Source organism: Pseudonaja textilis, chromosome Z, assembly GCF_049901715.1.
Source record: "Pseudonaja textilis isolate UNSWEBS1 chromosome Z, rPseTex1.2, whole genome shotgun sequence".
Lineage (NCBI taxonomy): Eukaryota > Metazoa > Chordata > Lepidosauria > Squamata > Elapidae > Pseudonaja > Pseudonaja textilis.
The window spans coordinates 15,843,219-15,857,781 of NC_142008.1; the positions used below are offsets into that span (position 1 = coordinate 15,843,219).

At 35.5% G+C, this 14,563-nt stretch overlaps 1 protein-coding gene across 22 annotated transcripts in view; it reads left to right on the forward strand.

Annotated features, from left to right (window-relative positions):
- The window catches only part of PARD3 (par-3 family cell polarity regulator), a 612,541-nt gene that overhangs the window by 365,335 nt on the left and 232,643 nt on the right, over positions 1-14,563 (forward strand). For 14 of the 22 annotated variants that reach the window (XM_087915556.1, XM_026710113.2, XM_087915560.1 and 11 more), the window contains one exon: positions 1,619-1,657. The exons of the other annotated variants lie outside the window; for them this stretch is intronic. In XM_087915556.1, the coding sequence (XP_087771682.1) occupies positions 1,619-1,657 (39 nt within the window). The remainder of the gene's footprint in view (positions 1-1,618; positions 1,658-14,563) is intronic. 22 annotated transcript variants of the gene reach the window in all.

Here is a 14,563-nt window from a genome sequence, read left to right on the forward strand (position 1 = left end):
GATTCTCTCTTCATATGGTGTGCTGTAAGAATGTTGGCCATCTAAATTTCTTTTAAAAATGTACAAGGAAGTTGTTAGGCTAGCCTTAAATAGGATTGGGGAGTTTGTATTTCATTGTATTTGTTGAACCATTCCAACTATTATGCTTTCTTAATCCAGTATTTAGATTGGACGTGTTATATACATCCAGCCAAAATATAGATTGAAAAGGAATACCATTCAGAAGTTTCAATTTGGGGGATGCTTGATCGTGAGATTGTTGTGTCTGGTTTTGAGATTTGTTTGATAAGATTGTACAGGTAGTCCTTACAACCATTCATTTAGTGACCATTCAAAGTTATAATAGCATTGATAAAAGTGACATTTTTCACTTATATGTCTGTTGCAGCATGCCCAAGTCACATGATCAAAACTCAGATGCTTGGCAACTAACAAGTATTTATGATGGTTGCAATATCCCGGGGTTATGTAATTACCTTTTCTGACCTTCTGACAAATAAAGACAGTGAAAAAGCTAGATTCACTTCACAAATGTGATAATAACTTAACAACTGCATCGATTCATTTAAGTGGCAAAAAAGATTGTAAAATGGAACAAAACTCACGTAACACTTAAAAGCAGAAGTTTTAGGCTCAATTGTCGTAAGTGGTGGACTATGATGACCCGGGACGTGGCACAAAGGCAACATTGTCAGAGAATAAGTCTGGGTCCCTTTATTAGCTCCAATTTTGCCCCCAATGCCCCTGTTACCTTCCGGTCTGGAGAAAAACTCTCCCCTGAGCCTTTGGCTACAGATATTCCAATTCAAATGTTGTATACCGAAAACTTTAAACTATAAATCTAACAAGGCAAGATAAGGTAATAAATCCGGCAGTTCAAGATAAGGAGTTCCAGAAGTGAAGTAACACAGCAGTAAATCAAACCAGTTGAGAGGATGCTAGGAACCAATAACCACCCCACCCACCTGCCTCTCCTTTAAACACCATTCCCAGGAATGTCTTGTGAAAGGAATCAGGGCCCTTTCCTCCCTCGTAAGCCACACAACCCACATTGCTTTCTTCTCTATTCTTCCCTGCATGCCCTAGGATGAAGAGGGGGTGGGCCTTGGTCTTCCTCTGAACCCCCTTTCCCTTGTTCTACCTCTCCCCTACTCTGGCCAGGCTGACTTTGCCCTTTCCCAGTTTCCTGTTTGTCTGATGGAGGCATAACATGGACTATCTCTTTGCATAATGGTCCCTTCTAATGTCTACCTGCATCCATTAAAATCACTGTATATATTAGTACACTATATGTATGAGTAAAGTGTAGGGTTTTCAAGTATTGTTCCTTTTTATCCAGTCAAAGGGAAAGGGATGAAGAAATGCTACAATGTTTTTATTTCTGTCTTTTAAAAACTGTTTCCTCTGCTGGGCCCACATGGCCTTTTAATCAGTAATTTTGGAATATTTAGACTAGCTTTTAAATAGAATTGATCGTTATCACTGGTTGGTGAAAGATTTCTTATTAGTATTAACAGCTATGAATGGTTTTGGCTATCAGGTTGCTTACTTGTCATCCTTTGAAGCAAATAACTTTTCCAGCCTTGTTCTTATTTCATTTTTTTCTCACTTCTTTTAGAACCCCGAGCAAAGCCAGTCACAAATTCCAAAGGAAACGGTAAGAATTTTGTTTTTGACAAGTCATGGAGGGGTTGCAATGATTTTTGAATTAATAATGTTGGCATACTCTATCAAAGGAAGCTTTAAAGCAGTGGTGGGATTCAAAATATTTTAACAGATAACAGATAATCAGAGTTGGAAGGGACCTTATAGGTAATCTAGTCCAACTCCCTGCACAAGCGGGAGACCCTACACCATTTCTGACAAATGGCAGTCCAATCTCTTCTTGAAAGCCTCCAGTGATGAAGCTCCCACAACTTCCGAGGGCAAGCTGTTCCATTGGTTGATTGTTCTCACTGTCAGAAAGTTTCTCCTTATTTCCAGGTTAAATCTCTCCTTGTTCAGTTTCCATCCATTATTCCTTGTCTGGCCTATAGGCACTTTAGAAAATAGATTGATGTCTTCCACTCTGTGGCAGCCCCTCAAATATTGGAAGACTGCTATCATGTCTCCCCTGGTTCTTCTCTTTACTAGACTAGCCAAGCCCAGTTCCTGTAACTATTCTTCATCGGGATGCTCTTCTCTGTACCTTTTCTATAGTCTCAACATCTTTTTTATAATGTGGTGAACAAAACTGGATGCAGTACTCTAGGTGTGGTCTTACTAAGGCTTTATAGAGTGGTATTAGTACTTCCCTTGATCTTGATTGTATCCTTCTGTTAATACAACTTAGGATTGCATTAGCTTTTTTGGCTGCTGCTACACACTGCTGGCTCATATTTAGCTGGTTGTCCACTAAGATTCCAAGATCCCTCTCACAGTTACTGCTATTGAGCTGGTTTCACCCAGTTTATATGTGTACTTTTGGTTTTTCTTACCTAAGTGTAGAACTTTACTTTTCTCTACATCGAGTTTCATTACTGGTCCTGTGGCCGTGATTGGGTGGGCGTGACATGGCTTGTGGGTGTGGCTTGGTGGGTATGGTAGGAGAAGGATACTATAAAATCTCCATTCCCACCCCACTTCAAGGAAAGGATACTGCAAAAACATTTTGTAGACTTTATTGAAGACCTTATTTTTATGCCCTAATTCATCAAGGGTTTCCTTAAAACCTGCATGTATTAAAGCCTGGCCGTCCTTTACATTTTGTGATGTGTATTCCAGCGATGTCCTACGCTAGTAAATATGTTCTCTAAGTCGCGGTTCTCAAACATTTTGGTCTCAGACCATTTTTATTGTACATTCTTAAAAATGATTGAAGATCTAGAGTTTTGGTTTAAATGGATTGTATCTATCAATATTTTCTTAAAAATGATAAAATGTAAAATATTTATTTATTTCATTTGTGGACCTTGAATGGGTCTTGGGAAGACCATAGATCCCCAGACAACATGTTGAGAATCACTGCTCTAAATAATTTATATCTATAATGTGAGTGTTGGGGTGTATAAATAATTCTTTGAACAGCCTACATGATGATTTTATACATGAATAAGTATCTGTTAAGAAAACATAATGGTGACATGCTTCTCCTTCTCTTTAAATCTATTCTGCATATCAAACAGAAGTCAGTATGCTGAACTTGTTCCATAGTGTATCACATGTGGATTCCATTCCCATTCCTGTTTGGTTCTACATGATTACCCATTTAGGTTTTCTGTTTCTAGTTGTCAGATCCTTCAGTTTCTTATAGTTTATTTTAACCACTATTGTAGTCTCTCTTGTGCTGTTAATGGTGAGTGTTGCTGTCATGAGGCTGACAGCAGAAGAAAGCAAAGCTGAACTACTAGCAGTAAGAACACTGGGAAAATCACACAAACTGTTTGCTTTTCCTCCCCCCACCCAATCTTTCAAGCATTTGCAGTATTTGTTGAAGGGGATGTCAAAGGGAATTGGGGTGAAATAGAAATTTACTTTGAACAAAAAATAAAAGTATACCTTCCATATTCATAGAGTAGCATTTTAGCATTTTAATTTTCATAATGAGGTCATTGCAGAGCATAGTATAATTAAATGAATACAGTATATTGGCAAATTCTAGACAAATCTGTGACATCACTAAAAGGCAACACTTTTTAAAAACTCATTTAAAATCATTTTTAAACTCATATCAATTGCAAGTTAGCAATAGCACTTAGATTTATATACCACTTTATAGTGTTTTACTGCACTTGTAAATGGTATATATTACAGAGCAAGCATATTGCTTCCAACAATCTGGTTCCTCATTTTATCAATCTCGGAAGGATGACTGAGTCAAGTTATGAACTTTTAATTTTTTTACTTTGATTCATTTGTTTTAGAAGGCTGATCATCATGAGTTCAACAATCCTTTTTTCTAAAGCATTTGAGATCCAACACAACATCCAATGACCAACATACATAAGTTTTAAATATTTTTATGTTGTAGTAGGATGGCACTCATTCAATTACAAAGGAAAGATGCATTGAAATCAAACTTTATTTTCTTATTCTTTATGTTATAGGGAACCTAGTATAGTAGATTTGGAAACCCAGGCACTGGAATCTGGTCTTGAGATTCAATTAATTAGAGAAGGTCAAGCACATACCAGTTTTGAATATGATTGGCTACCTTAAATTAGAATATAGCTGAGAAGGAATACCTTGCCATAGTCAAGGTACTCAAGTTAAGTGGGACAAAATTTGTTTGCTTGTTCACATCCTGCCTTTATTATTTTTACGAATAACTCAAGGCAATGAACATACTCAATACAAAATATATGTAGATGTGTCATCCTTCTCAGTTGACATGTTGGGAAACCTGACCAGATAATTTAATTCTACTTTATTGTAAAACTACATTAACAGAATTTTACACATCTTATTCTACAAATCCCCCATCATCTGTTTTACAGCCTGTTACCTTAATGAGAAATGTTTACATTAGGTTTATATACTGAATAGGGGTTCCATGCAAGCTCCATTTTAGAAAAGGGAGTCAGTTTTCTTGTCACTTTTGAGCAATCAGAGAAAGCTCTGTGCAAGGGAAATTGAGAATCATATACAAGCCAGGCATTCAGACTTTTCTATCTACCATTGATCTCTTACTGCACTCACATAAAAGGATAATGACGCTATTTAGTCAAACTTGACATCTGATAATTTCATAATCATAGTTGTATCTCATTCAGAATTCATCAGATTTAGCATTGATTAGTTTTTTTAGAGATCTGATATCTCAACAGTGGTGGCTTGCATTCAAGAAGACTATAAGAATCCTTGAGCTAAATGAAAGTGACTTGGTTAAACTGACAATGAAAGATATTCCACGTTTCCTTTTTTTAAATATCAGTGAAATATAGTAAGTTTTTTTTAAAAAAAAATACTTAAAATACATGGAGTGCTAGTCCAATTGAGAGTGTGTTGCTGATTAAAATATTCTATAGGAAATACAGCCACTTTCTGTAGTGCTATCATTTTGGCTTTGTGGATTTCCCACATGGCAGTTCAGAATCTAAATTCTGAAGAATTCCGTCTAAAATGGAACAGATGAACCTTCTGCTTAAAGCATGTTGATTATTTTAATGTGTAAGAGATCAATTGCAGATAAAAAACCAGTAATTTGTCATTGCATTTCTGTTTTGGGATAATTATCTTAATCTTGTTTCTGTGTGTGTAAATAAATTGTTAATTATGATATGAGAAATATATGCCAATTAACCTATGTCCTGTTTTTCAAAAGTCAATACAGTATTTTGCATTTTGAGTTGTATTTTTCTATGTTTTTCTCAACTTATGACCTGTTTGTTTCATCTGTAGTGGTTTGAGAATACTTTGCCAACAGATATTAGCTTCAGTGATTGGGTCTTAGTGGACCCTTGGGAATCCAGTAGAATGGAAAGAAAAGATATTTTTGATGTGACTTTTCACAATGAGCTGAATTTCCGGTTGGAGCGTTATAGGAGATTGTAAAAGATTGTTCTGTACTAATTTAATCATATTGTTTATCCATTGCATATACAAAAAATTGCATGCATATACAAAAAGTTACTGGTTACTAAGACTTATAATTAGCATATTTAAAGAATGTATACTATATTAATAATCTTCAGGCTATGACTGATTGAGGCGAATGACAGGGTTGAATGAGCAGCATTTGGTGATGTGATCACAATTTAGGCACTTGGCCACTGTCTTGGCACTTATCATGTTTGCAGCATCTTCTGTGATCTTCTGTGATCACTGTTTGCAATATTCCATGCTGGCTTCCCATAAGTAAAACCATTCAGGAAACCAACAAGTAAAATCACAATTTGTTTCCATAAGTTGCTTCTGCTAGCTTTTTCTATGGGTATGTCAGGAAATATATACAGGCAAGCTCAAGCTGAGACTCAACCAGAAAAGAAGGGGAAAAAACAACCAGCCAAGAAGCCCAAGCATTGAGATTATTTATGAAGGAAACGTCATTGATAGAACTGCTGGAATTTGGTATGTCTACTTTAATGAAAAGAAGGACTGGGATGACATGACATTGGTGACCTTGCTACAGGGATGGGATGCTACTGGTTCTGCCTGGCTCTACAGAACCAGTAGCTCTGAAGAGCAACAGACACAGAACCGGTTCTGTGTCTGCTGCTGTTTGGCCCACGTGCCCTGGTGGGCAGTTACCTGACCCTGATTTCCTGCTTTTTCAACCTCAGCTGCTTTGCGCATCACAGCTTTGCAAAACATAATTACCGAACCGGTAGTAATGCCAGTTGAATCCCACCCCTGCCTTGCTACTTAGAAAAGATAGAGGATAACACTTAACCAGTGTTTAATGCACAGATGGTCAAGAAATGAAAAATAGTGGGTTGAGAGATCCATGGTTTGGTATCCAAGCTATCTTTCATATAGCAATCATACAATAGAAATTATAGGAAAGTAATGAGGTATTTCTCTTCCTAAATTCCTATCACATAGTTTTTAAGTACTCAAAAGTGACCACAGAGGAACCGCCATCTAGGTAGGTAGAAGAGTATAGTTGTTTCCTCTACTCTTTCCTCCTCGACTAGTGACTTCTCTGGGATTAGAACCATTGGTAAATATATTCTCACTGTCTTCTAAACCAACAGAGGTCCTTGGAATAAAGTTCTGTGAAGTAGCCACATTCGTTTTCTGGGCCCTGTTCTCTTGCATTATTCATATTTTAGATGGGAGTTATTCATCTCAAGCAGGATGAAGCGGTAGAGCATCTTAGGCCTTTCCCCCGCTGGCTGTCCATTCAGATTTACCCCTTTGAAAGCAGCTGGCTTCATTTCACCTCTTAATAAGGTCTGACTTTTACAAAGAGAAAGAGTGTGAATGTGTGAGAGAACAAAATTTTTTTTGTATGTTTTGTGAGACAGATTCATTTGACACTGTGACACATGGGTTTGGCTTTAGTGGCAGATTGCTTCTTTCTTATGATTCTGTTGATAGATTTAAGCTCTCTGGAGGAATAATAGAAATTTTAGTCAAGTTTTTCTTCCCCAACTTACTTCTTGGTGTCCACCTGATTTGTTGAATGTCTGCTCCATAATTCATAAGTCTTCACTTAGAGAGCATATCAGTATAGATGCTTTGACTAAGATAGATTGAAACCCTCTTTACAAATTTGTGTAGTTCCATTTTAAAGCCCTACACCCCAGTTTATCCAAGAGTCATAAATTTAGGTTACATTTAGGTTATGAGATATATATTTATTCAGATGCGCAGTGGCCATTTTTGTTGCAGTTAAGCCATAATAAATGATGGGTAATAGAAAGGTTGGAACCACTGAATTTAATCCAAACTGATATCCAAACTAAGAAAACAATATGTTTTAACTATTTAACTTCAGTACCATTATTTTAAACTGCACTGAGATTTACATTGCTTGACTAACACAAAGTTTGGTAACCAGCTGGCTTATTTCAAAATATGAATATTACATATAATGAATGCTTCTTTTATTGTATCATATTATTTGGAATTGGTTTCTTATTACCAAATAGGGATATATTAGTTGCTTATGAGGCTGGCAGAAGTGTTATCTGTTGATTGGGAATGTTATTGCTTTTAGAAAGATACAGGGAATGCAGTCTTTTGTCTTTGAATAATGAGAAAGCAGTCATGTTAAATAGGAAGTACATCCATTTGGGTGGGAGTTGAATGGTTTCAGATTTTTAAAGTGAAATCTTTTTCTAAAATAGCTTTTAGAAGATAGGAAAGACAGATTCATTCCCCTAAATGTGTTTAGTTTCTTTCTGTAGCTGTTTATGCAAAGGTTATTGAGAACAATAATGCCTAGAACTAATGCAATTACCCCTCAGGAATAGTTTTATCTAACACGCATTATCTGTTCGCTGCTTAATTTGAATCTCAGAATTAATCAGTGGAGTGTTGGTGAACGATCCTTTATTTGTGCTTAATTTGAGAGCAACTGTTAGCACTGTAGTGCATCTCTGAATGCATGGTAAAGTGTTCCATCTATTTAATCACATACACTTGTTTCTTTGTGGATGAGTATTACAGACTGTGTTTGAATCAAGATAATTTGATGGCATAGTTCTGGAAGTACATTTATTTTTAATATTAAAATTTGCATTCATATTATCACATAATATTTGGAGATGGTCTAGTTCAGCTCCTTGCCTAGTACAGCAACTCATTATTAAAGAATCCACGTCTCCTAGGGCAGCCTTCTGGGCAACTTTACCCTTAGAAATCAATCCTGATGTTTTCCTTCAACATAGTACCCCAAGAAATACGTGAATTCTACTTTATCTATATAGGCTACAATAACAGAATTTTGAAAGTCAGGCAGAGTTTCTTTTCCCTCCCTCTTATTCCCAAGAGAGTCAAGGGACGGCCATCTTTCTCATGCTTTCTTGTTTTCCTGAGTTGAGCTCATGTTTTATTAATGGTTGCTGCATAACTTTTCTGCAGTATTCTAGCTAGAGTCTGAGCCAAACAGACTAGAGAAGTACTTTCTTCTGATCTTGACATTATTCTGGTTGATGTAGCCTAGAACTGCATATGCTTTATTGCAGCTGCCTCACAGTGTTGACTCAGTGAGTGAATCATATTCTTTAGTTTGTGAGGCACCAAGATGCTATGTGTCTTTTTAACATATAGATTGCTGCCCAATATAAGATCCCACATCTTATGTCGTCGTCCCCAAATGTAGGACTTAACATTTTTCCCTGTTGAAATTCATCTGTCTCTCCCTCCTTCTCCCCTACCTTACCCAATTTAAATCTTTGTATTGGTCTGCACATTCCATGCACCTGATGAAGTAAACTGCAGCTCACAAAAGCTTTTAAATAAAATTTGATAGAAAAAAATGCTTTCAGATTCTTAATTTTTTGCTATCATAGACCGAGAAGGCACCCTTCCTATAGAATCTTAATAGTGTCCTCAATGGTGTTACATAATCACACAAGTCATTTGTAAACATATTACACCATGGAGCCCTGCTTTATGCTTTCAATACTTCCTTCCAGCTTGATACAGAACAACTGTTTTTTTTTTTTACTACAATCAATCATTCAACCATCTATTTAATGGTAATATACTCTAGTCCTTATCATCTTCTCTATTAAAATTTCTTAGGAAACTTTGCAGAATGCATTGCTGAAATCAACATTTACTATGTTCACTGCATTCCTGAAGTCAACTAAACAAATCAGATTATTGGAAAAGTTCAGGTTGCTTGGTGTAATTATTCTTGATAAGAAATGTATGTAGTTTCCTGTCAAGTGATGCCTTCTTTTCAAAAAGTTGTGACAGCTTAGTAATCTGAGATAATAGTTTGAGAGTTTTGCCTGATATCAACATGAAACATATTCCAGAGTTTTGTCTTTAGTATTTATGCAGAATTGATTTACTGTGTGATCCCATGCATGTCTATTAGAAATAAATCATACCGAGTTGCCATCCTACATAACTCCAGAACTTCAAAATTATCATTCCATTCTTAGGAAGTTTAAAAAAACTTTTAATTTGCAATAAAAGGGATCACAACTGTCCCTTTAAATTGTTCTGATAATTGTAAATAAGAAGACAACCAGCAAGTGTAACCTTTATCCTTCCTACCAATTGTCTTGATTTTATTTTGTGATCCCTTTGGCAAAATGTTAGTATCTCATGATACTAACTTTGACATAATTTATTTAATGATTGTTCCAAGGTACAAAAGCAATGCTCCACGGCCATGTGATCAAAATCTAGATGCTTGGCAACTGATTCTTATTTATGACGTTTGCAATGTCCTGGTATCATGTGATAACCTTTTGTAACCTTCTGACAAGCAAAATCAATGGGGAAGCTAGATTCACTTAACAGCTATGTGACTAACTTAACAACTACAATGATTCACTTAACAACTGTAGCAAGAAAAGTCTTAAATTGGGCAAAACTCACTTAACAAATGTCTTACTTAACCCACTCAATTTTGGGATCAATATGTGGTTGTAAGTTGAGGACTACCTTTAGTCATTTTATTTATTTCTCGACTAAAATTCTGAAGAATCTCGACTAAAATTCTGAAGAATCAATAACTTAAATATGAATGTGTGTCCAGCTGATCAAGTAATTAGTTGATTTAGTTGGATAACAAAACAAGTAACAGATAATACATTGTAGCGACATCATTATAGAAGTGGAAAGTGCCTCTTAAGTCAATGTCATTTGTCTTGCATTGCTTAGGTTATGCACTATCTGTATGTGTGTCACAAACTGCTTCATGTTTTAATTATTACCAGGCAATTGTTTAAATAGCAATTCATATTTTCAACAAAATATTCCTTTAGCCACTTATAATATTTAAGATAACTCTCTAGGTTTCTCAACCTAATGCTTTCCATGTAGGTTGGGACTAGAATTCTCCAAATTCCCAGCCAGAATGACTTCCAGTCATAGAAAGTTCTATGACTTGCTTGACCTCGGAAGTTGTGAGAGCGTCATCACTTGAGACTTTTAAGAAGAGATTGGACTGCCATTTTTCAGAAATGGTGTAGGATCTCCTGCTTGGGCAGGGGGTTGGACTAGATGACCTACAAGGTCCCTTCAACTCTGATTATCTGTTAAATCTGTTAAAATTCTGCTATGCCTTGGTATAAGGGTAGATATTTGTAAGCCTTCGTTCAAACCTTTCCTCCACTCATTTGTACCTATTTCAAGTACCCTGTATGACTTGTTAGGTTTTATTTAGTATTCATGGGGTTACTATAAGTCCTTGCTAGAAGAGGAAGACAATCTTTAACTTAAATCTTAATGGAGCATACCCAGGGATGCACTTTGAGATGGAAAAAGCTTATGCATTTTCTGGCTAGGGAATACTCTGAACAAAACAGAACTATTCCCTCTGTAGCTTTGAGTACTGTTTGAAGAGAATTCTGCCAGAACAAATCAAAGTCAGTATACCCTGAGTGTAAAGTCATAGAAGTCTAGCTAGGAAAAAAGGTAGAAATCTCATGAGAGCTTTGTTCATGTGCTTTGCCTGTCAAACAAAGAGTTTGAGGTAGAGATATCACAGGAGAATTACAAGTCTAGATTTGCCCAGACTATCCCCTAAAAATCCAATTATCACATTTGTATACCCTTCTCCACAGGACAGATATACTTGAGGCTGTCATTTCATCCTCTCAACAGACTTGTGAGGTAAATTAGGCTGAGATGTAGTTGTTAGTGAAGTAGGTTAGGCTGAGAGAATAGCTCTCCAGAGAAAGACAGATCATACACTGATAATAATTGCATTTCAACTCCTATATTGGATGTATGTTGTTCCAACTTTTTCCTGCAATACAGCAGTACACCCACTCAAATTCTCCTTCAGAGGGTGCAAAGACCTGAAATGTATTCAGTGCAACTTAACTCTGGCTGCTGAACAGCTTTTGCAATTTTTTTTATTACTATATTAATACTACCACATATTACTATATTAAACTAGTGTTGTTTTTTTCATGACTTGCCTGGTTAGTCAAATCAAATGTTCATTATGGTCACACACACAGCATAGCAGTTTGGTTCTCTTTTATCTCTTCAAAATGATGTATTAAGAGATTCATGCAATTTATTAGGCAATAGTTGGGTTAATATCCAGCTTTAGATGATGGCCAGATTCAGTGTGCCAAAATCTGTTCCGTCTACACAGGTTTCTCTTGTATTAGTAATTTGCCATATTTCTGAGTAAATGAGAAATGTTATGGTCATTCAGAAACACATTTCTGCTTTGAGAGGAAAACGGAGAAACATTTCTAGAAGGGAGAATTTGCCGAATAAGCAAGCTAGCCAGAAAAAGGTGTGTAAATACAACATGGATTGTCAGCCTGGTGTCCATTACGTCAGTCCAAAATGACAAGAGCAGCATGGATATGCTATTGTTATTTTCGTCTTCTGTCTGACATTCCTTGTGTATCAATACATATTTCAGCTGCTGGGAAGGTTACCAAGCAAGAATGGAGAAAAGATAAGAGTAATACAACAAGGCACAGGAAGTAAAAGTAAATGGGAGTGAATGTGGAAATATGTGGGCTATCATTGGTGTAAGCTGGGGGATAAGAGAGTTCCAAAATTCACCTCAGCGTACCAGTGGGTATCAATGGAATATTTTAATTTAAGACTAAGAAGTCACCTATAGAGCTTCATCACTAACCAAATGTTATTGCAAATTACATACTTGAACAGTTTCATTCAGCTGAAGTAACTTTTTCTTAGAACAGCAGTTCTGAGCAGAGTATTTTGAAGTTACTAATTATTTCAGATGTGGTATGATAGAATTCTTGAGGGAGATGAATAGTGTTGTTCAATCATTGCACTAAATAAATTGATGGGGATGTTTTATTTTATTTCTGTTGATAAAACAAGATGCAATAAATTTCTTCTGCAGTTCATTAAATTGCCAAAATTGTATCAACCTGTTTTGATTGACAAACTGAAGTTTTTAATTTAGAGCATATCAAGATCAAATGGAAGGTATTGCAACTCAGCTATTGTGTAATCTTTTTAACTTCTAGTTTACAAATGCCACATTTCACAATTTTGGTGGTGTTTAACTTATTTTTTTAAATCTTAAAAATCTTAAATATGAGAAACCTTTGTGAGCTGACACTGACCCCATTATTATTTTTTAATTTCTTTAAATAGATGACATTTTTCCCTTCCCTTTCCTTCATTTCATTTAGTCCAAATGTAATTTGCAACTGGGATTTATTCTAGTTGCAGTCCAATCTATTCTGGAAGATCTAACTTTGGAGAAAGTTACTATAGTAAGGCTCTGAGATCCATTTCTAAAAAAGGTTTCAAAAAATCAGAAAAGCACCTATAGCTCCACTTCTATTGGTTTAAAGCAGCTGTGTTGTTTTATAGTGCTCCATATTTTAAAATAGTTTTAAGTGTTCCATTAGTTCCGGTACTTCCCACCTCAAGTTCCTTTTCAATAAAATTTAATAAATTAATAATATACAGCAAGTATTTAAAATAAATACAGTATTGAATACCAATCTAGTTATCAACTTTGACAACAGGGGCAATTACTCTCAAGCATGTTGACTATCTGCTCAAAGTCTGATAATGGCAGAATATAAATTTAGTATATTTTAATTTTAACTTTTAGTATTTTTTGCTTTAAATAAATAGCTAAGTGCATTTTTGCAACATTTATGTTTTAGGCCATTGTAATTCTTGATTTTGGTGCAATTGTACAGCCTATTCAATATGGCTAAAATCTTAGGCAAGGCACCGCATATGCTGTGCCTTAGCTTTTCCATAGCTATGTTACCTATAGAACAGAATTATAAAATTATAAAATTAAACTATCTTGAAATCCCTGCCTAGAGCTACACATTGCCAATGCTAATGTTAATATAATTACTCTAAGTACTGTTTTGTTTCATGAAAAGAAAACAGAGATTTCTACTACCTTGGAGACTTTTAGGCCTGATTCTCAAATTGTACTTATACCTTTAAATTATTCCTGCTAAAACTGACTTTAAAAATAAATAAATAAATCGTAACTTACTATTATGAGTATTATGTGCTATTATGAACTGTCATAACATTTTGTCATGTATAAATCATCCCTTTGTCGTCTTAGTGTTCCCTTTATAGTTTGAAGTGTTAGCTCTACCCACCTCAGAATTTCTCCCCTCCAAAACTTTGTGCAATTATTATGGCTTACTATATTCCCGTTTTTAAAATAAGATGTAAATCCTTGGACCTGAATATTTAATATATTGATATTTTCTTCTGTTTTTTTTAAAAAAATCTTAGTTTAAGCTTATGGATTTAGGAAGAAAATTTATTTAACAATTCATGCACAACTTGGGGCAGGATGCAGGAAATCCCCTTTGAAGGAATTTTTTTTAAAAGCTTTGGGATTAAGTTTACTACTGCCTCTAACCCACCCTTCCCCAGTTCACTTTCTATCTGCACTTGTGCATTCCTATGACCAAGCAGATGACACACAGAGGCAATACAATGAAATCTATTGATCCTTAACCAAAGTAGAGTTTTGCTTTATGGGAAAAATCGTATTCTTTTCTTCAGATTTATTTTTACAAGCAGAGAGTGGAACTCTCTAGTTCTAACTTTAAATGTGGATTCACTGTTGAATTGAATTATCACTGTAATGTTAGCAAATAAAATACGTTATGCACAAATGTTTCTCAAAGAAGACACACATATTTTTCCTAAATAAATACATTGATATTATCTAGTGACACCTTAAGGGCTACATCTGCAGTTTCCTTAAGGAAACAAATCATTGCTCACCAGTCTTACCTTGCTCAAAAACAAATGTATTCACAACATGACAATACATGAGAGTGTTTAATGTTTAAAATACAGTAGCAAACTGGCATGTATCTTATCTTTGTCGCTGTATGTTTGACATCTCTGTCTGTAGGTAGTATTCAGAAGGGTGAATATCTCTTATTATTTATCTGGATCTAAGGCAGCATACTGAAAGGAACAAAGGTAGAGTGTGTGAAAAGAGAACAGT